This window comes from Atractosteus spatula, chromosome 13, assembly GCF_055471065.1.
Source record: "Atractosteus spatula isolate fAtrSpa1 chromosome 13, fAtrSpa1.hap1, whole genome shotgun sequence".
NCBI classification, from domain to species: domain Eukaryota; kingdom Metazoa; phylum Chordata; class Actinopteri; order Semionotiformes; family Lepisosteidae; genus Atractosteus; species Atractosteus spatula.
Genome location: NC_142718.1, coordinates 39,486,513 through 39,509,815, shown reverse-complemented (window position 1 = coordinate 39,509,815; position 23,303 = coordinate 39,486,513). Strand labels below are relative to the sequence as shown.

At 42.3% G+C, this 23,303-nt stretch overlaps 1 protein-coding gene across 2 annotated transcripts in view; it reads right to left on the bottom strand.

Moving 5' to 3' along the window:
- Positions 1 to 23,303, bottom strand: part of sema5ba (sema domain, seven thrombospondin repeats (type 1 and type 1-like), transmembrane domain (TM) and short cytoplasmic domain, (semaphorin) 5Ba) — a 112,541-nt gene that overhangs the window by 37,215 nt on the left and 52,023 nt on the right. For both annotated transcript variants that reach the window (XM_088931005.1, XM_088931007.1), the window contains exons 3-7: positions 14,677 to 14,776; positions 13,200 to 13,245; positions 3,176 to 3,238; positions 2,154 to 2,252; positions 1,478 to 1,691 (exon numbers count right to left, since the gene is read on the bottom strand). In XM_088931005.1, coding sequence (XP_088787131.1) covers positions 1,478 to 1,691; positions 2,154 to 2,252; positions 3,176 to 3,238; positions 13,200 to 13,245; positions 14,677 to 14,776 — 522 coding nt within the window. The remainder of the gene's footprint in view (positions 1 to 1,477; positions 1,692 to 2,153; positions 2,253 to 3,175; positions 3,239 to 13,199; positions 13,246 to 14,676; positions 14,777 to 23,303) is intronic.

Sequence of the window (23,303 nt, the reverse complement as noted above, 5' to 3'; positions counted from 1 at the left end):
CATGCCACTGGAGTAAAGCAAGGAGCAGGTAGTCCCACAGATATCGTAGGTCTATTCTATCTTTACAGTGGCACTTTGCCATTGTGTTTCAGAGATGTTGACATTACACATGCAGAAGACAAGGATGGTGCCACACACACAGTTTGTGGGAGGCCGGGTTGAGAACAGGCCGATATTACAGCCTACCTGCCACCAGTGGCCAGTCTGTCTTCTAATGATTGTAAACAGCCACAGTGGGGATTAATTAATTGGTTAATTGGGTTAGCAGACATTTTCACATGGAAGTGACTAATTGTGTTAGGTATACTGTATAAAGGCCTTCATGGTGGCAGCTGGTTTTTGGGTTGTTGAAGAGCAGTTCTCCGTGTTCCGGAGGAGAGTTTGAGACAGAAAATACTTTTTCACTGTACTTCTTCTTGCCAAAATTACTTTTCATCTGCTCAGGCCCTGTGAGCTACCTTAATTGATGTGGCTCCTGTCACAATGTTCCTTCAGTTTTTATTAAGAGCTACAGAGAGGGTGAAAAATGCATTTAAAAAATCCACTGTATAGAAATGAGAAGATGTTTAATTTCAACTCAATAACCTGTCATTTAGATAGAAAATTTCCCTGTGATGGAAGAGGTCAGGCTGTTGCTATTGGAGAGATTTTATACATCCATTCACACACTTGTGTTTGGGTATATACAGTATAACCTCTGATAGGTGAATTCATTTATATTTGTACCAAAAAGGACACAAATTGTGAAAAACATCCTTCCAGGTAGGAGCTCCTCCAAACTTAATAAAGCAGGAACATGAGAACAGCCTTAATAGAGGAAACACTTCAAAGCCTGTTTGGCAAGAATTTATTTTGCTAGAGTCAAGTATTCTGCCTTTTAAAATTGATACGTGAGGGGCTATAATGTACTGTAATCACGCTGATGAGCATCTTAAGTACCCAGACATCTGTCTGAGATGAGGTTTTCTGAATATTAAAATTTTAGGCTCTTTTGTTTCATTTGGAATCAGTTAGGGCAATTTTTCTCCGACTCTAGATTGGAAATGGCTTAATTCTTCATATAAATTATTTGGCACTTTCTTACAGTTACACTGTACTCACCAACTTCCAAAATAGAAAGGCAAACGCAGAACTTCCAAGAATTTTTCTGAAGCTAAATATATGGCAGTATTTTTTCAAAATGTTTCAGTAGTTAGTTACAGCATCAATTGTCCATAAGATTTTATGGACAGATTTTCAGGCTGAAAGACAACCAAAATGCTCCAAACTAAGAGCTAAGCATTGTAACATTGACATTCCCTGTGCTTTTTAAGATGAAAAGCAATGATTCTTTGAATTTAAATTCAATAGATCAATAGCGGACAGAAAGCAACTGACACAATACTCTAAATAACTTTGACAATCTGAGCGAAAGGCCTTTTTACCTCTGTGCATGAGGCCACGTGACTGCCGGAGGTTCAGGGCTCAGGGGTCTTACCATTAAGCCACTTGGAGTTGTACTGTGCTGTGCGGAGTGGGGGCATGTTTCCCAGGCTGCGGTAGATGACCGGATCCCTGCCAGAGAAGTCGATGACCGTGGCGGCGTACAGCTCCCCCTTCGCCGTCACCACAGCGGTGGAGTTGTGCTGGGGGTCATAGGGGCAGCGCGCCACGCCGTTCACCTTGTCCAGCACCCGGCTCAAGTTCCCGATCTGGCCGGCGGGGGAAAACACAAGACCATACAGACGTCCGTTCGGAACCTGGAAAGGCTTTTACTACGAGCAAGGACACACCAGCGTTTCTACTCTGGGACATCTAGTTGAGGTTTCTTCTCCGAAACTGAAGTCTCTCTCGGCTTGATTGAACGCGTGAAGCTCGAGCGCCCCCGTTTGTACCATGAACAGCTAAAGCAGTGGCACCAGAAATCTTCCAGCGACAGGGAGACAGAACGTCGCTGTCCCCAAGCTGGTGTGCCATATACCCTGCGTCTGTGATGGAGAGGTGCAGCCATGTGATTTATTGACTAGTTCAGAGGGGCCTGGGTAGCAAACAGGGACTCGGCTAGATACAAGCATTCGCACTGTAGTGGTTACTGAAATTTAACAGGTCTTGCGTGCACAGGAGGGAGAGACCCGCATGATAAAATCACCTCGGTACATAAATTCATGCCATACCTGTCGAGTCGTGCAAACCGGCATAAATGCGTTCGTACCGCAGGTAAGCACTTTCTTGCCATTGATGAGTAAGACCCGGATGTAATTCTGACACTCCACCTGGAAAAGCCAATGCATTCACACAGTCAGGGCACTGTAAACAGAGGGGCAGGGTTATTACTGACGTCAAGGGGAATGAGGCAAACTGTCTTCTTCCCATTCGTACAGGAGGGTGTTGCACTGACAGTATTTCTAGCTGAGCAATTTAAGATGGACACAAGGGCATTTTCATCTATTTTTATGTTCATTCTACGGTCTAAATGCTATAAACTATAATTAGACAAAATCAAGCTAAACAATCAGGTTCATATTACAGAAATGTTACATCAATGTATAGGTATTGCAGTCTATAAAGATGTTTTAAAGCCTTTGGTAACTACAGTAGGCTATCGAAATACCCCCACCATGATGTAACTGGAAATATTTGCTCTTATCTCAAGTAATTACTTGAGATAAGATGCCTAGGGCAATACTTCAAAAGAAACAAAATTTCACATCATTTTACTCTTAAATCTATCTAGCTACATCATTTTGTCTTCTGGTGTAGAAATCGGATCATAGTGTGTTGTTACTTCATTAGTGATACAATGGTAAATTGTAAAAAAAAGAAACACCTCAACTTTTCAAACCCCTTTTGATAAAAAAGCTGACCCATAGATTTGCTAAATATCACTTTCTGCTCCAGTTCTGAGATGAAAATGCATTTCAATCAACACAAAAAACAAAATGAGAGCAACATTTGTTTTGTGGAGAAAGGCTGTACTCGCCAGGCATGCTAAACAACTTTTTTTTTTGCATTCTGGTGCCAAAACAACATATTTTTATGTTTAATATAGCTGCACAAAATTATCTGGCTCTGCACATTGAACCCCCCAAGATGTGACAATCTGCTGATCTAATATGTCTGTCTAATCGGAACGCTGCATTTGAGAGAGGTTTCAATATTCAGTGGGCACCATCAGCCATGAACGGCTCAAAGTTACCTCAGTCTTCCCTTTACTTTGACAGGACCTCCTGGTGTCTTCGTCTGGGCCCCATTCCGTTGCCTAGGAAACGGAAATAAACCGAGAAACGTGATGCACTCCGAGTCATACCGCCTCTTACTTGGTAGCGGAAAATGACAGCAATGAATACGACCGAGAAGACTACGGCACAGTTAAAACACTGGGCTGCAAACATCAGAACCAGGGGACATGTGGAAGACATCGCCCTACACTTATTGATTTGTGTTCATCACACTAACAAGGAGATAAATAGGACAGTAGCTTAAGGAGCGAGGTAAGCAGACAGTCAGAGAGACGGCTTCCATTTGCATGTAAATGCAATGTTCCCTCATTCAAGAGGAGAAATACAACAACACCCCCAAAACCCCTCCCCCCACACACATATTCCTTTCAAATACCCATCTCCTGTGTTTAATTATGGAAGCAGCAACAAGTTGCTAATACCTTATTGCTATGTACTGAGGCGAACGTTTCCACTGACAAGTCCCTTTTTTTTTTATAAGAGCTCCCGTATGTTTGCACTTTCCCCGACTTGCATCAGAGTCTGGGGGACCCCCTGAAATAGATCAAGTCCGTGCAACCTCTCCCAGCAGGAACGGCGGCCGAGGCTGGCAGAGAAAGGGGGCGTTTTCTTCCTTCCTCTTTTTTTTTTCCGCCCCCCACTCGCGCTGCGCCTCTTCCTTGGCTCGGCTGCGGGAGCCTGACTTACTGGCTTAACGCGCACCAGAGAGCGCGACTCCCTCACGCCATCCAAGTGGAGACGTGCCAGACTCCACACTCGCTGGAGCTAGAGTGGTTCAATCGGGGTTTTTTATTTTTTTTTAAGTGGAACTGGATGTGAATTAAAGAATATGACAGGAGAAAAAGAGGCCCACTGATTAGTAAACAATCTATAGATTGTTTTGTGCCCATTTGAAAGTCGGGCTTGGCGACCTCCATAGAACGCTGCACTCCCTGAGGGCTCTCTGGGTGAGGGACCCTATTCAATTAGCCTTATTCAACGCAAGATAAACACTGAGGAAAACAAGCTGAGCAATTAAAGCGAAAGCCAGAGCCATATTTATATTGGATTTAATTAGTGCATAGAAGAGGCTTAATCTGGATCCAAATGAATAAGCCTCTATTTTAACAGCTGAAAAAATCCAATTCAATGCAAGGCTTCCTTCTGGCTAAGCAACTGAAATGATATAGAAGTTTTCCATTTTTTTTTTGAACAGCAGAACTGAACTCTTAAAAGACTGTAATTAATATGGCTTTAAGGAGGTTTCAATTCAATGCCACTGTGTGACTCGAGCAAGGCGAGCGCATTTCAAATCGGGTCATTTCTTGAGCCCCGGTGCTGTTCCTGGTCTCGCCGTCTGGCCCACACGCAGGCCTGAAACGGCTCTGTTAACCAGCACTCCGCTTGCCCTCGGGTTCCTCGGGCGGGACACCTCTCGCAGCCAGGCGGAGAAAGGGTTAAAGCAGCAGACTGATCGAGCGCAGATCCAGGAGGCTCAACCTGAGCTAATCCCCGGAGCGGTCTGTTCCCCTCGCATCCGGCTGGACAAAGGGAAGCAAGTCCCTCCTCCGTGCATTTCAGAGGACTCCGATCCCGGCTCTGCTCGAAGACGGGAACTGTAAACTTTCAGCTGGCGAGGTTAAGCTTGAGGACAAAACCACATGACATGGAATAATGGCCACACAATATATAGCTGCAACTTAAACTGCGGTATTATGAATTAATTTTACAGTCTGTCGTGGGAATAGCTTACACGGGTTAAAAGCTTGGAACACAGGCTAGTAAATTCTCATTGACAACGATAATAAAATCAGGGCAACTTGTTCTGTTCTCTGTGAAGTTTCCCTGATTACAGTTAAAAAAAAGACTTTTAAATCTTAACATGCTTCCCTCTGTTCCACTTTCGGACAATCGTCAAGCTGAAATTGCCAGTTTAAAACATTCACATTGTGACCATTTTAATGCATACATTCGAAAAGCTTCTTGTTGACTCTATGATGCTGCCATCCTGCTGCACTTTGACTGTGGAAATTAACAGGTCTGCAGAAATCTGCCCTTTTACAGAGAGAAAGTAGCTACCAGAAAACACTTTAAATATACTGCAAATCACTTGCTTTTCTACAAAGAAATTCACTTTGTAAGAGCAGAAATGACTGCAGTTTATAGAACCAGGCCAGTTTGATCCTGATGCGAAGCTGCCATCTACCACAATTCTGAATTGAAATCAACTTTATTTGACCTCAATGCCACACAACATATAACACATCAACATAAACATCAACAGCGCATCTCCCCACTGCCAGCCAGATGTATACAAATAATTAGTCGTGAGAACAATTAGTGCTGACTGCTTTAAAATCTGAAACGCTTTATGAAATAAAACCCTGAAAGCCAAACTCTGGATCTGGGAGTAACTCTTTAATAGGGCTCCTGAGGCACAACAATGGATTCTTTATGCTCAAAGGGGGAGGAGTTACTACGTCATTAACAAATTGGGGAAAAAAACAGCAAATTAGGAAAATGTTTATGATTAATAAAAAGAAAAGGGAATACAGCACCTTTGATTACTGTAACCCTCATTTACTAAAGAGCTATTTCTTTAGCGAACAAAAGACATTTCGGTTCCCCAAGACAGGAGCTGCTTAAGCGCCCACAAGCTATTCCACGGTTACCTTGCGCCGGTGGATTTCTTTCTCTCGCCCCTCTCCCTCTGTTCGACTGCCTCCAACAATGCTCCCCACCAATTTTTTTAATGATCTCAGAGCTAAATTTGCATAATATCATTGTGCCCCTCGACGCAGCAGCTGATTGGGGTGCAACAGGTCCGCCCCCCAGCAAGTGAGAAACAATTTGTCCCTGTGGCCCCGTTCAAGGTCCCCACACTTCAATAGGCCGCCTGGCCCCTCCCCGTTTCGTCCTTTAACCAAGTCCGCTATTCACAGCGGCACTTCTCTCCATTCAGGTCTCTCCTGATAGATGTGACAGGATTCTCAATGGCCCTCCTCATTGTCCTGGAACACTGATCCCTACATAAGGGGGGCTCAAAATCCTTTTCTGTTTTTTTTTGTTTGTTCGCCCGGCAATGGACTGACCGATTTTTAAAATAGAATCCATTTGCCGTGGGTTTACAGCGCCCCGACCCCCCCCACCACCGCTGCGGAACCCAACGGGCGCCGCGCCCCTCCCGATTGTTCCCTTCTTTTCCGGGGGGGGCAGGGCACTCCTCCCAGTCCTGCGGCTCCCCCCCAGTGCCCTTCTGGAGGGCTGGGAAGGAAAGGGCGAGGTGGGCCCGGCGTCAGGCGGCAGCAGCAGGTACGTTGCTGGTGTAATGATCAATGACGCCACATTAAACTGCCATAAATGAGCCTCCCTTAGGTGAATGCTTTCAGAGAGAGAGAGAGAACAGCCATCAGAGCTATGCCCGATATTACAGGTCGTGTTGTGAAAGCAAAAGTTTTCAAATCCTTATTAAGGACATAAAAATCCATTAAGAAGTGAACAAGCTGGATTATCGGTTCAGGATTGTGCACTTAAGTAATTTAGATAAGATCACTTTACTGACCATATACAGTACATACATACACTATATACATATACTTCAACTTACTCTCCATGACACACAGGCAGGGAGAGAAGCTGGTGGTCAGAGCGCAGGGTCAGCCATTGTACAGCACCCTGGAGCAGTTGGGGTCAAGGGCCTTGCTCAGGGGCCCAACGGAGTAGGATTCCTCTGCCGGCCGCGGGATTTGAACCGGCAACCTTCCAGTCACAGAGCCACTGCACCGCCGCCGTTTACCTTCAGATTGTTAAAACCCGGCTCTCTCTTCATGGCTGAAGACTATACAAATGAGTAAATATGGTGGCAAAAGACGCCCCCAAAAAACGAATGGGAGTGTGCAGGCTTTCTGAGAATCCTCCACGGGAGCCATGGCTGCAACTGCAAGACCTCAAGACATCTTATTGAAAGTTAAGAACAAGTGGACAGATCCCTTGGAAAGGGATCCTAGGGATCCTTTTGTTGAAGCCTTTGAAGCCAGATGCAATATTGTACTGCTTTTGAAAAGATAAAACTAAGAAAAGGAGGATCAGTAAATACTATGAGCTCTGTACATTCACGCAAAAGGCCTAAAGCAATAAATTACCATTTGAAATTACAGACTGACCCCAAAACCTGCCCCTCTGCCTTTCGACTTTAAAGGCCGTCTTCGGGAAGCAGCTCGCTGGTGGCTGATCTTGGCAGACGCGTTCTCAATACTATTCCCCTTTATTTATGCTGAGGAGCCAGCGCAGCCAATTTAACCAACAACACACGGCCCTGGAAACACGAGAGGCTGGATGCTGCTGCAGAGATGACATCAAATAATCCCCAGTTTCTAAGACAACTGCATTTTCATTGTTACCTTTACATTACCCATCAAAAACATTTGGGTCAAAAACTACAAAATGTACAATTTCTTGATACAACTAAACATGTAAAATTATATATACAGTATACACACACACATTTCTCAGTTTCCATGTGGAAATGTACTTTTTAGGTTGAGGAGATCAGCCGTTTTCCTAATAAATAAGAACAAATCCTGACATCTGACGATTTGTTGTCTCAAAGTTGCACGCAAGGTTTTTTCCCCCCTATATAAGATAGAAGAGCTGGATTTTTTTCCGGCTGATTTAAATCCAAAGCCTGCTGGGACCTGCATGGCCTCAACACCTGCAGATTTCCCTGAAAGTTGATGAAACCTGGATAAAGCTCCTTGCAGTTCAGCCCTTGTCATAGGCCGTGGAAGAGAGTAAGCAGAGATCCCACTGAAATACCCGACTCTCATCTCCAGCTCACCACAGCAGCCATCCATAGGCTAAACTCAACAATAAACTGGCTTTGAAAGACATTTTGCAGTCAAAGGTCTAAAAACATTTGTTTTCAACTTTACTGCTGCTAACAGCTCTAAGATTATGAAATGCTGTTTGCACGTGTCCTGGAGTTTGAAAAAAAACATTCCAACCTATTATTGTGAACAATGTCATAGTTTGAACCATCAGTGGTTTAAATATGAACAATTATTTCAGACTGATTGAAAGGAAAGTGTGGAAACCTCTTTCTCTTTGACATGATTACAGTTCGCTGGGCAATAATTGAAAGTGTCTCTGAAAAAAAGGTAATCTTCTAGATAGTCTTGCCTCGCAGGCACAGAAAACTACCATTTGATAGTTGGGATAATGACACTAAAATTGACACATTTTGAAAAGAATGGTCAAGTATTTCTACAAAACCTGGGAATGGCTTTGAAAGAATGGTGCTTACGTACACGTCTATCGGAATGAACGGATGAAAAGAAACGTCATTCTGTTCTGCACCAAAACGAAAAATACAAATCAAAGCGCAGGTTAAGAGATCAAACAAAATACAAGCTTGTTGTGGTTTAAAAAAATAATTGTCACTCTGAGTTACCTAGGCAGAGATGAAAGTAGACTAGTACATGAAAGACAAAAACGGAAAAAAATAAACTTCAAACTCTGCTGATTACTGATTTAAATCTTAAATGTTGTTTTTTTTTCCATATTGCAAGTCTTGGATGACAGAATTATTTTCAGTAATTATTGCAAGTTCTTCTCAAATTTCATATACAAACGTGTAGCTAGGCTCTGGAGAATAAATTCATTGAATGAATTAGACATATGAGAGACAGGCAGAAATGATCAGAGTTGTCTCTCTCTGTGTTGCTCCTCAAATGTGAGAAAACATTGCTCTCTGGGTAGTCTACTCGCCAATGAACAGTTTTCAAAACCCCAGGTCAGAATAAATAGTCTGTTACTTAATCAGCAAATGTCAGAAGCTAAAAAGCAGGATGCTGACAAACTTCTTTTACCCACTTAAACTGTAAGTAATACAGTAAATACCTCCCACGTTGATTTGATTTACAGTTCACAGCACTGTGCCGTAAATTCCTGCAATTCTGAGTTGTAGTTGAAAAAATTAGCAGCTAGGACTTTTAAAAGCATGGCATGCTTTTAAAGCTACCCAACTGCAGAGCTATCCAAAGACCTTTGCTTCCATATGAACAACCATAGCACCATATTCAGAGGCATCTCTAAGAAAAGGTCAATCTGTCTTTTCAGTACTGTTCCTCCAAACATGCTATACAGTACATGTTTAACAGTGAAACACCAATAAAAAGAAACATGTTTTCTAGCCTGGTTTCCCCATTGTGCCCTGGGGACAATATCACATTGCAGTCAAATATCACTTTTTTTTTAATTAAAAATATTTTTTTCCTTCCCATTTCTAGTGTCTTTGGGACAGATTCGCAAAAAGTGCTGTTCAGCTTTCCGAAAGACTGTTCTAGACAGGGCACCCGGTATGGCTCTAAAGCAAACCCAGGGATCAGGAGCTTGCAGGGGGCACTACATTGGGACACCCGGGCATGACGTTGTGGGTGGGTTGAAGAATCGGCGTCGAACGTTTTATTTCCAAGAAAAAAAGTTTCCGCTTCTGCAGACACCCCTCTTGCACGAAATTCCTCTTGGCAAACGCCAATCTCATCAAGCAATCCCTTGCTGTTTGCATTCCAGGGTTTGAGAGCTGAGGCGTTATCTTGGAGGCGAGCACTCAACTGACAAAACACTCCCCCCTCCTCCTCACAAACCCCCCAACCCCCCACTCACACCCGCTGCCCTCCCTCTGCTTCAGCCTGGCTTCAGGGAGCAGGGACCAGCTCCAGACCGAGCAGAGCCAGCCAGCCAGCCAGTCTCCCTCGCTCTCCACTTTGTAAACAGAGGTATAAATAACATGGGCCCCACTGAGGATCCTAAAAGCAAGCTACAATCACGTCTAATAGACAAAAGCTGAAGAGATTACGCACTTCATGATGTGATTGAAAATGCTTCTCAATATCCCGTCAAGTGCAACAATTTGAAATCATTATTGGTGTAAACAGTATTATCTCCCTCTCCCTTGAAACACATACCAGTACTGCCATTTCAAAAGGTTTCCTTATGGGTTGCAACAGTTACCTCAGAGGATACCAGTTTATCTACTTATTACATAGTGCTCTAACTGAATTCAAATACTCTCATATTAAAAGATCTATGTGCATTAACATAATACAGATAACTCCGGGAAATAAAATTATCTACACAGAAGTTAACTAAGCCTGTAAAGGAGATTTGTTTTTTTTTTAAAAAACTTCTTATCTAGCGATGAAAGGGTTTACAAACAACATAACCAAAAGAGCAGAATAAACATTTGCCTTCCTCTTACATTTTTGTTACATTGATTATATAAAACTATTTACACGATGCCAGCAGGTATGTAGAGCCATATAAAAAAATACAATTATTTGATAAGAAACACAACAAACAACAAAAAAGTCCACACATAGATATCACTGCATAAAGGCTCTGAGGAGATTTCACAATCCGACCGGTGATGCATTCCTGTCACTTCAACGCCTCTGACTGGGTTGAAACGGGACTTCTTCTAAAACCAGTTGGCCAAAGATGAGCAGCAGAGCTTCTCGTAAAGGAACAGACTACTTCCTTCGCCGATTTTCCGAACAGCATGTGCACTGAATTTACAGGTGCCGTGTAGCCAAGTTCAATTTGAATAATTAAGCTTAATTGCCTGCTCTGTGGCTGTGGCTCCCACTGAAAACAGCAGGCTCTATAATCAACCCATAAAAACAATGAGTCACACTCCACAGCCCCAACACGCCGACTCATCTGTCCTTTCCGGGAAAAAATGGGGTTTTGCATAGGTGGTAAAGTTTCCAACAGAAAACTGCAAATTGCCCCATTAAAAGAAGAAGTCTTTTTAGTACGGAAGCAGTACAGCTTGGCCCTTCATTGTGTACAGAGCTTGAGATTAGTAATGCTTAAAAAAAAGACAACAATAGCAGAGCTTTGATATTAAACGTGCTCAGTTTAGCAGAAGTGGATGCCTCCCTCCACAGTTTCAGATATCAGCAAGGCGCCCTCCTAGCATCTGCATTGGTCCCCCAAGATGCAGTGCACTGGTGCAAGCTCACGAGTGGAAATCGCAGATGAAACCCAAGTCACGGCTCTTATGCAGACAAATCGCCCATCAGCCAAAATCTACCTCAGAACATTCACCTCGCTGAAGGCAGAACCCCCCCTCCTACCTCTTCCTCCTTGCTTACCAAACCCACACAACTGACATTTTAAAAAAGCTTAGGTTGATGGTAAAGCGGGATTTCTTTAAAGGCCGTTATTTTTCTGCCTGTATTCTCTCGCTGTTAAATCTTAATTGCATAAAAACCCCTCAAGCCAGTGTTTTGTCATTTCTTCCCAACTTACTGAAAGAGTAAGCAGCGACTGCATGGAGCGTGCGATGAGGTCAATACCACCCTAGATAACAGAAAACACGTCCACTGTTAATGGCTGTCCACGATTCAACAGCACACTGGCACAGTTTCAATTCTGAACGGTAACACACCGCAAGCTGAATAGATGTGTGTACAGTATAGTGTGAACTGGAGGGTGTATTGGCACCTAAATTTGAAAAGCAGTTACCACAAATGGGCTGGATCCTCCCCAAGCACAAATCCTCAGAATGAAATATTCAGCATTCATTGCGATTTTACCACTGTCAATATTTCAATGCAGCACTTCGGAAAAGGAAAAGAGAAAAGAAAGATCGGGAGAAACTATTATTGAAAGTCAATAAATCTTCCCAACAAAAGCAGGACCAATCATATCAGTGACTGTTCTGCCTAAAGGGGTAAAATCACCTTTATTCTCACCAACCAGATCCACCCAAGTACACTCAATCAGCCCTGTCCCTGGCACTCCTCATTTAGCTTTTTAAGCATGCTGTCAGGCACGAATACTATTCCCTCACCAAATGACATGCTTCATGATCATTGATTCTGTCCCCGGTACATCTGTTGATGCTCCAGTTAGCCCAAACGACAATAGATCCATCACATTTATTTCCACCCCGGAATATGCTGCACGAGAGCTGTGGAAATTCTTTCCTCATTGGAAAAAAAAACAACTGTGACTTTGGCTCTGGAAAAGCTCCTTGCACTGAGCCAATTTCAAATTGAGTAGTCGGTCATGATTAAAATTTACATAATCACAGCCCAATATTTAAAAGTCACTGCTGATTACAAAACAAAGCAATTATGCTTTTTTTTTTATTAAGTGACATCAGAAAATCCATTCCTTATACATTCATGGTTTAAGATTTGATGAACCTTATAATAATTACTTTTGACACTGTGCTAAATAAAAACACTTAAAACGATGTGCATCTTGCATTTCAATCACAAGAAGAATTATCCATAATCATTCCTAATTATTTAATAGACCCGTTATCACTCCGAGCAAGCCTCAGTTGGCATTTTTTATGTTAAATTCTGAAGGAAGACTGCTCCCATTTTATATACAAGACTTTATATACCTGGAGCAAATTCTATTTGTGTGTATATCCCTTTAATTAATAAGAAAGTCATTTTAATGACTTCCCCTTATGTTAGGATGTAACAGAAACTAGGTAAAGTTTTAACCCAACCACCGGTTGCCACCGCCAGACAGCCCTGAAGTTAAAAGACTGTCACTGACCCCCTAGGGTTGCAACTGCATTGAAAAATAAGATTACCATGGAGACCTGAACATTCCACTCAGCCTCACCAATCCCGCTGGAGAGAAGCTGGGCACTTCCAGCAGGAAAAACCAGAGTTAGCGAAAGAGACAATGTCTGAATGAGGCTAGAGCAGGGGTGTCCAGCCCTGCCCCTGGAGAGCCTGGCACACTGGAGGGTTGTTGTCTTCTCTTTCGAGACCAGCCACACCTGCTGGGATAAACTGCAAAACTGGCCCAGTCGAGCCAGCAGCCAGCTGGTTCAAGAGCCAAGGTGAAACGAAACGAAAACCTGTAGACACCCCAGCCCCCCCAAGACCAGAGCTGGACATCCCGCCCTGCGCTCGACTCTATAAAGGCCGGACTTTGTGCTGATCAAAACCGAGGTGCAGTTCTACCTACCTGTATAAGGGACACATTGTTGAGACTTAATCTGAAGAGGTAGTTTCTGGAGAAAAGGGAAAAAAAACATTAGATACAACAGAAGTGATACTTTAATTTCACAACAATCACAATCACACTCACACAGCAGAGTAATGCCTCAACACAATACTGGAAGCTTACAGAAATGGACGCACAAGATAAGATGAATTACTAGGCAATGCTGTTATTCATCCGAGCACTATACAGTTAGGATATTTTAATCATGTGAATAAGAACCATCACATCAGTATGGAGATTATCCTTCAACGCTGGAGATTCATAACCTCTTTGAAAGCATGCTCCTCGTGTATTCAATCACATTCCACAAAACTACAGCCCATGTCTGTGATGCACTCTGAAGCACATCTGCTGAATGTAAACAAACGCCTGCAAAGCCACTGACTTAAAAGCATCTCAAACAAATTCTCGAAAGTGTGCAAATTTACTAGGGATACTTGGTCTTTCAAGAAACTTAGTTTTGGCTCAGGGGAGTCTGTCAAGTCAATACTCTGCCCCAGATATCAAGGAAACTGACTGCAAACACTGTAGTGGCAAAACTCTTGTAGAGATCAGCATGACGGCAGCTGTGTGCATCATGAATCTCATGCTTTCTTCCTACAAAGCAAAGCCCTCTTCAATCATTTACATCTTCGATCAAACCCTTGGCAACAGTTTTGAATGACTGCAGCATTCAGGTCAATAAATCATTCGGCATGTTAGCTGTATGGTAAAGTACACTGAACACTCGACTGGAGCACTAGAGATCATCATGGAAGAAAGGGGGCAGTTTAGAAACGGAGGACGACAGAGGAGTGGGTAAGCCCCTGGAATCAGAGCCGACAGGGTTCAAGTCTCTGCTGCACACACTGCTCTTGTACTCAGTCCACCCCTGCAACGGAAATCAGATTGAGCTCTGGCCTAAAGAGCCGCCGTGTTCCGATGTGAAATTTTTAACCTTGCCTTATAAACATCTTTGTGGCTAAGGGATAACTGGTGCAACCGCAGGACTGCTTGTTTCTTTCATTTCTAAGCATACACACACACACACACACACACACATATCCAAATCCTAATAGTGCAATTGTTTCTGTCTAGCAGCTGACAAAAAATAATTATCAGGCAACAGCAGAAGAACTGAAAAACAGTAAGAATGAAAACAAATCTCTCTAAAGCCTGCCAGTTTTTCCCCATAGGCAAACTCCAAAAGCCTCAGTTTCTCGGATGCGATTTAGAGTTCGCCCATCAAGCGAAGGCAGTGACTGCTCTCCTCAGAGCGAGTTCTGAGTCCTGTCCTTGTAGACACTTGGATTCTTCTGAAGAGAGAGGGGTTCTGCGCCCGGTATTGGCACGGCATTTTACCACCCCACCTTCAACTTCACATGGCGCTAGTCATCAGGTTTCTTATTCCTGATTAATTAAAGCCCCTCGTTAGACTGCGGCGTTGCGACTTAAATACCTGGCTCCAACTATCAGTTGGCTCCTGGTGATGTCCAGTGCCAGCTGCGAGTAATCCTGAACCCCAGGGTAACTGAAATTAGACATCCAGGGTCTCAGCGCTGTAGGGAAACAAAAGAGAAAGGAACGCGTAACTGAATATATTGGGTAGAAAAAGGAGAAACCCTATTGCACGGAAACCAAGTGCCTTGGAGTCTTCCTGTTCTCGTACAAATAAGTGTCTTCAAGTCCTTTCCCCAGGGCTGCCAAGGCACAGCATTGACATCACTTTATTTTTTCCGAAGCCTTTGAGCTGCCTGCCTTAAACCCTAATCTTCCAGATCCGCCTCAGCATGGTGAGCTGTTATTGAGATACCAAAGACATCAGATTAATAGATCTCCCCCACTCTCCTGTGCTGACATGCTGAAAACATGGGAGGTGAAGAGAGAGGGCCTGTAGCCTAAACAATGCAAGCTGTTCACGTGCAGAGAATTGCTCCTTAAACCAAAAGGCACTCAGTCATCGCAGTAATGAGCAAAGTAGAGAACTTCAGTTTGAAACTCCATGAAGGAAGCCCTAGGTAACTCAGAAACTTATTCTTAGAAAAAACACATTGTGCTGTATTTTTAAAAGACCTACTTGATCTTCTTTGACCTGAGCTTGCTTATCTAAATGAATTTCACTGTAAAAAAAATGATTATCTTTTGTTGCAGAACACTTCCTAGTCAAAGCTGCTGATGCCTTCTGTGATCGAGCATCAAAGTAACAGTGTTTGTTTATTGTCACAGCAACACTGTGCAATACGTTTATGGAAAACGCCAGTCCCTGCTTATAACACCTCTTATGCATCATATTTTACAGCTAGTTTAAAAAAAACATTTTTATTTATTTTTAAATGAACACAGGGTAAATTACAAGAAACAGTTTGAAGTCAATTAATATCTACTAATTGCTAGGCAGTTTATACACTAACAAAAATCAAGCATTATTTATATCAATGAAGAGACAAGAATAAAATGCATTTCAAGTTTTGTTGTATCAAACTACCAATCCCATTCCACCAATTCTCCAAAAACAAATCTGCACATTATTTGTAACAGGTGTGAACTTGTTTTCATAATGACATTCATCAGTGAAAGTGGATGCAATCTGCAATCTCATTAAGAAGCAGCAAAGATTTTATACGAAGATGAACCTGTGTGTATGTGTGTATTTTTTACATGTAGTAGACTTCCATTAAATACAGTGGATTATCTTATGGGAAATACAGCTCTGCACAATACAATAGGCTTACCAGATTCGTCTGGCCTTTCTTGCGAAATTGTAACTTCAACACAGAGCAAGATATCATCCGTTAATATCACAACACTTGGTGAAGAAACCCTCTGCACAGTCTTAACCAGTTTCACAGGCAAAAAAAAACATCAGTACTTGATTGAAACCACATGGGTTACACTATCAACCATATTCCTCGAGATAAGGGCTGTAAGAGGAGTGTCTGGTATTTCTCACTCAGCAAGACTCATCTTTTATAGTGATTCAATACTTGCACTCTGGTTTCTTCTACACTAAGAGTACCTTCACGAGTCTTTCCACAGCACAATATCCTGTCAGGTATGGCCTTCACAGTTTCACTGTAAGAACACTGCTAAAAGTCCAAATAAGCACTATAAAGCAGAACTCCAGGGAAAGCCTGCAAGCAAGGAATTGAGAAGCAGTGTTCTAATAATATGGAAGAAAGGGCTACAAGTCAACTGCACTTAATTTTTTCTCTGGAACCCTGTTCTGACCGCCATATAGACCATTTACAGAGGCTACCAAAAGTATTCGCCTACCTTAGATTGTTTCACATTTTACATTGTTACAATACAGGTATTTATATGGGACGTTTTGCCATCTGTTGATACAAAACACTCTATAATGTCAAAGTGAAAACAAAATTCTACAGATCGTCCTAAATTAATTATAAAATCTGAAATGGAAAATAAGTGATTTCATGAGTATCCACTCTATTTACTACGACGCACATAAATAGGCTCTGGTGCAACCGAATGTCTTTAGAAGTCACATAATTTGTTGAAAGGAGTCCTCCTGCGTGTAATTAGGGTGTTTCACATGGGTTCAGGATTAATCTATACCCATCTCTAGGAGGTCCCACAGTTCACTATACACCTCCCAATAAAATCTACATCATGAAGACAAAGGAACTTTCAAAGTAACTCCGGGATAGGGTTACTAAAAAACACCAATCAGGAAAAGCGTATAAGAAAATTTCCAAGGCACTGCATATTCTCCAAAGCACATTCTAAAGAAATCTAGGAAATATTGTACAAATTTGGGCTTCATGAGAGAGTGACCAAAAACTCACATCAAATCACTATACTTTTCCAGAATGCATGTGGGAGACCGAGACCAAGTGGAGGAAGATTATGGTCTGACAAGACCAAAATTGACCTTTTTGGCCTCAACAATAAGCGCTATGATTGGCGCAAGTGTAACACTCATCATCATCATCTCGGGAACCCCACCCCTACTGTGAAGCATGGTGGTGGCAGTACCATGCTATGGGAAAGTGCCTGGAAGACTTGTGAAGATAGAACAAAAAATGGATACAGCAAAGTACAGAGAACCCCTGGAGGAAAACCTGCCAGTGACTGGAGAGTTTCCTTTACCACACTTCCCAGCATCAGTTTGGCTTTTGCATTTCGAAAACGAGACCCATAACGGCACACTCAAGGCTTCTGGCACGCAAACCACTGGAGGAGTTGGCAAGACTCCGGCAGACCCATCCACCCATCGTGCTCCTACAAGGAAGCCTGGGATTGGCAAGGGGAAAAGAGGACAGCAGGGAGGGGAAGCGCAGAGCACAGTGCTGACAGGTGCAGTTTGTTTTTCAGGATGGATGGGTTTTGATAAGCAGGGGCCTCCAAAGACCCCCTGCTCCGAGATGATAGGAAAACCACAGTCTCAGCCTCACGGAGCAATGCACTACATATTCTAATTTAATGGAAGATAAGGGGAAAAAGAGCTATCATTTGCAATTGTCCCACCAGAATATTTACAGTTTGTGGAAAGAGAAAAACATGCCTCAATTCCAAAATGCTTGTTCTGAAAATCTAAACTTGGAGGGACAGAAAAATGAAATCAACTGCTGTGGATTTAAACAAGCAAGTTTTCCTGCCATAAAAAAAAAAATGAACAGACTTCATATTGTGTATTTTCACCCAAGTCACACTTTTTAGCAGCTGGCATTACCTTTGTAAGGGAATTCTGAAAGCAGTTTATTCAGCTAATTATAAGTGGTTACGTAACTGTAACAGTTTGTTCACTTCATAAAATGTAACTTCAGGGGCTACAAATCAAAATCATACACAATAAAGAGGAATAAATATCTGTATTCAAGTTTGCCCAAGGGAGATTTTAAGTATAATATTTAAGTTGATGGATGATAATGCATTTTTCATCAATACAAGAAAGTTGTAATGATGCATTAGTGACCAGATCTGCTTGAAGACGTGTGGTGCCTCACAGAAATTCAAAGGCTATAATTCATAACCTTTATCTCTCGCCTGGACAGAATTAAAACACTCTTTTAATTCAACAAAATCCTAATGGCTCCCCCGAGGGCCCAAAGATTTTAATGTTGGTTATCTTTCAGAAAGTCCAATATAAAGAACCCCCAAAAAAGAACTGAAAAAATATTGCAGCATTTGCACATAAAAGCCAATGGATTTTAAGGTTAACTAACATGGCAAAAAAAAAGCTAAACTCCATACTGTATACATCTGGCACAAAGCAATGCATGCAAAAGCGGATGTATTCAATGCAAAACCATGTCTTCCCGAGAATCACATCTTATCAGTCACATACGCATCTTCTGCTTTCTGAATGAATTGGAAATACAGTGCAGCTCTGAAGGATATGCAGTGCAATTTGTGTGTTTTTCTGTATTGATGCTGACCTTGCAGATAGTGCTGACAACAAGACACAAGCGTCAATTTCCTTTCATAGAACCTCTGACCCTTTGGAGACAGCAGTCAATTATCATGTGGCTAAAAGGACCAAGCCCAACAGACAAGGAAATGCTACATGCCAAACAGGGTACAGAGGACAGGGACAGGAGCAATATTTATACAGTACATCTACTAATAAGAGTAGAAACAGAACTCAAGTCACGTGTCTTACATACCCAATTTACAAATGGAGGCCAAATTAGGCGGATTTAACACGTTATGCTCAGTCCATCCAAAATAAGGCTATACAGCCAAATTTGTGTAGCATTACAGAAAAGTAATCAGAATAAGTGGCAAAACAACCTTTAAGCAGAAGAATGCTGCCGATAGTTCTGGACATGGTGCTGATCAGATCTCCTGACTATGCCTGAAGTATAGGTCGAGAATGAAGACCGTCACATTTATAAAGCATTAAGCTTTGAATAGGTGCTCTTTCATCTTCGTCTCAAACCATCAGACAAATTCAACCCACACTGAGGATGTTACGAAAACAGATTTTCTACTTTTGAGGAATTTCTTTACCTCTTTCTTTCAACAGTGGGAATGGTTAGGGCACAATAATGAAGTCTGTTTCAAAGGAATTGCTGAAAACAGGACGAGAGAGGAAAACTGGAAATTTTTCCTAACATTGACTTTCTTTACATCTAAACTTCTCTGATCATGTATCTCTTAACATCTTAATTCATCCTTTACCGTTTCTTTTATTCCATTCTACTTGCATTCAACTCTCTCAATTCTAAAAAAACTGTTTTCATTAAATCATATCAATTTTGTTTCAGACATCACAGCATAACACATTATGATCACGGTACGTTAATGGTTCTCTCACTGGTTTTCCTGTATTTGCTTCAAAATGCTGGACCAACAGAGGCTTTTGCTAGTCATTTGTACTTTTACTGTACCTTTACTGTTTACAGCTCCAAACATCCCTGTCGGTTTCCTCTCCCCTATCAATGTGAGAAGAATTAAGATCTCTCATGAGAACTGCTTCTTCTTGGACAAACATGTATAATTGAAGTTGGGGGTCTCTAGCAACCTCCTAACACTTTTCATTTTGAATGTTCTTTATAAGTCAGATCCTGAAGACCTGTGATTCATCTAGGTAGTATTCGCCTGCCTGCTTTTTTTTAAATGAAATGTGTGCGAATATTATCGACACCCACTTCATTTATCTTTGAAATGCTGTGTATCTACTTGTATTCTTCACCATTTCTCTACATTAACCACATTTTCCAATTGCATACTGATCACATTAATCCAGTAGCTTCTACATCTCTATGTCTTGAAAGTTGTTCCAGATGCTCCTGCAGTTCAAGTATAAACACTTAACTGGCATTTTGATGGTTTATCACTTGGGTTCCCTTTTCAGTGCTACTCCCTGCATGGTCTTCCATTCCAGTGTAAGTTTTTGGAATTTCTCTGTAGACCTTTGCACCCTTGGCCAACTGTTGCCCGCTGAATTTATATCATTCAGATATTGTGCCTGTACGAACAGCCTCTGACAGAGACCAGTTTTCAGTGACCAACCACGCCAAAGCCTTCTTCAGCACAGCATTTCTTCATGCATTGTGTTGAAAGGATTAACATTTGCAGTTCAAAGTCCAGGGGATGGGATATAGACAGTGCAGCTCTTCAAAAAAATATATTTTTGGAGACATTTCAAAAGCACAGTAACTATGTGGCAAGAAAGAATAACTCTCTTCTTTGAAGGCTTTTCTTGTGTTTTCCTTGAAATGGATTTGTCTATGTGCACTGGGACACAGGGGGATTGGTGAGGAATCGATGTCCCCTCTGGGACTGGGAACTGAATATGAATCTGGGAATTCAAAAGCTGAAACAGTCGCTATCCTCTTTTATTCACCACATATTGACACCTGTCCCCGAAGGCACATCACCGAGATAGCCAGAACTTCTCACAAAGTAGCTATTTAATGGACAGATCGACAATTGCATGATCTATTATTAAAATAGAATGAGGGCCACCCCATCTGCCAATTAGTCTGAGTAAATCATATGCAGCTTCAACTTCACAAGATCTGATCCCATATGGCATTTACCACCAGTATAAAAAACAGCCTTTTTTTTTCCTTTGAAGAGCCCTGTGCCATTGAAAATATTTAGCACTGCTGTAGCTTCCTGGAGAAAAGAGACAGTGGGATTTAGGATGTGTTTTGTAGGCCAGCCACTCTTTTGCTAATTACAGTTTATGACTGCTCTGTAGTAGAGCACAGCGGCTCCGCACGGCTCCTTTCTTCAGCAACAATTACAGTTATTTCAGTAACGCAGGCAACGTAGTCTGAAAGGGCCGAACACTAAGGCTGAGTGGAATAACAGCGCGCATTCTCCTTTCTTAAGCAGTGATGGGCCTTTGAACACTTGCCCGTCAAAATTCTTGGAACATTAAAAAATATATATATATATTCCACTACTCTAGCATGCTTTTCTTCCATTATTGACTCTGTTGGAATATTTTGTGAATGTCTGATTTTTGTCAGTCTTGCTCTTGGGATTTAGGAGTGTAGATGGCTTGCAGACTCTTGGCAGCACGCACCACACCTCGCAGAAGGCGACAGGTTTGCAATGCTAGTCTGAAAGTCCAGCATCCACCCAGCCCCCCCACGACAACCAACAGGAAAGGCTTACACAATCTTGCGATACAAAGAGAACTGAGAAATACAACTGTGAGGCTCCGATCCAAAATTCCAGGTGTGCATGTGGAGCACTGCAGAATGGTGTGATAGCCATCACTGCCCTGACCTCAATGTAGCAATGCTACTATTTACAAACCGGGGAAGATCCATACCACATCTCTGATTGTTACGTTCAACATTCTCCCCCCTCTTCCTCTCTGGGCTGCCTCAGCCAGACTGCACCAAGCACTTTGTTCTTTGATCACCACTGTTCCCAATCACCCATTGCCAGCAGTGGTACGAGTCCTGTCAAGCGCCAGAATGAGACAATTTATGGGAATGCATTTCCTGCGCAGGTGCCCGCACTCCCCGACGGCTGGCCAAGTAGCGCGTTTCCATTTGCATTGCAAGGGAAGTGCAGTGAAATGGGCCATGACAGCACCTGGAAAGCGCCAGTTGGTCTTGGCAGGGCTCTGTGCCTTATGGTAGCTTGTCATGCCCAGTGGTGCATCCGATATCCAGAATCCCACCTCAGTCGTGGCCAGGACGGCTTGGATGGTGACCGGCACATCTGGTCTTGGGATGCCTGATCAAGGACAGGAACTGACAGTATCCCAGGCTGGGATGCAATGAATTGAATAGACACTAGGTTGGATGCCCAGATTAGCATCCAATCGTACTTTGGAAATAACTAATCATAACTATTGTCAAAGGCACTACACCAGATATGAATTCATGTAGCAAAAGAAACTGCATAGCACTAGTTGGCTTATTGCTTAAAGCAGACACCTGGAGCTGTCGAGAAAACAAGCTGATCACAAAGAAAATGATGTAAGCTTTTAAGTTTAAAGGGAATAGGATTTAGTTTTTCACTCGAGTCTTTGTTTTGAAACAAAGTCAGCTACAATAGCTTGTGGTGGATGACGTGGACTTGTTCTTTTTGGCAGACATCTAGTTGAGAATCGGATCAAGTGTCAGTCACCTATTTACTCTAGAACTTCAATTACACATCTGGATGGGGACTACTGCTTTTAATACAAGATGAAATGTTTTGCACCGCTTAGGTGATTGAACTGTCAGTCTGGTCAGGCTTCCAAGATGATAATATAGCCTTTTGATGAAAAATAAATATCAGCTGGGCTTGTGTGTGTAGTATTTCAGTTTCAACAACACTAACAATGCAGCACTGGCACTGCTTGACTCATTGTGTACAGTGGCCCCATGCCAACTTCATACTTCACAGTTGGCAGGTACAGTGTGACATATGACCTATTGCATTTCTGACAAAAACTGGGGGCCCACATTAACCAAAATGGGACCCTCTTTTCTCATAATCATTTTATGAGCCAATGCATTAAAAGAATTGAAACACTGCAAGTTTTATCAATTACCAAAGCCTTGTCAAGCTTGCACCTGACAAGCCTGTATTTTTAAGTATTTATAAGTATATAAGTAAGTATTTTTTTAATCCCACATGCCTTATGCCTTACACAAATTTGAGAAAAAAAAACAATCACACAAACCTCTGCTCAAAACTTGTTCAGCCAATGAATACCAGTCTTTATGGTATATATAGTTGAATTACGAGACCAACAGGACAGACATGTAAAAATGGTTCCTGAGACAATCAAGATTGCCACCAGACTGTCACTATTTCCTTTGCCGTTGATAAGCATTCTTAGCATATTTTGAAAGTATCATTGCCGTATAAATTTAACACGCATCATGCCTCCATAAATCTAGAGGGTCAACCGACTTCAATTTTCTATCCACTCAAACACTCACGGTGCCTGCTTGGGGAATTGCCTTCCTGACTGAATTGGAGAAGACTGCTGCATCTCTTTGCACCTCACAAGACGTAGTGATGCTTGTGAAGCATCAGCTAGTGGCGAAACAAAGCCGCTGTTGCAATGTGCCCCTGCTGTTCAAGGACTGTTTACCCAATGAACTGCAAACCATCCGGCTTTTGGGTTTTAAGCAGGAGGTGTCAGAAAGGTTACAGATG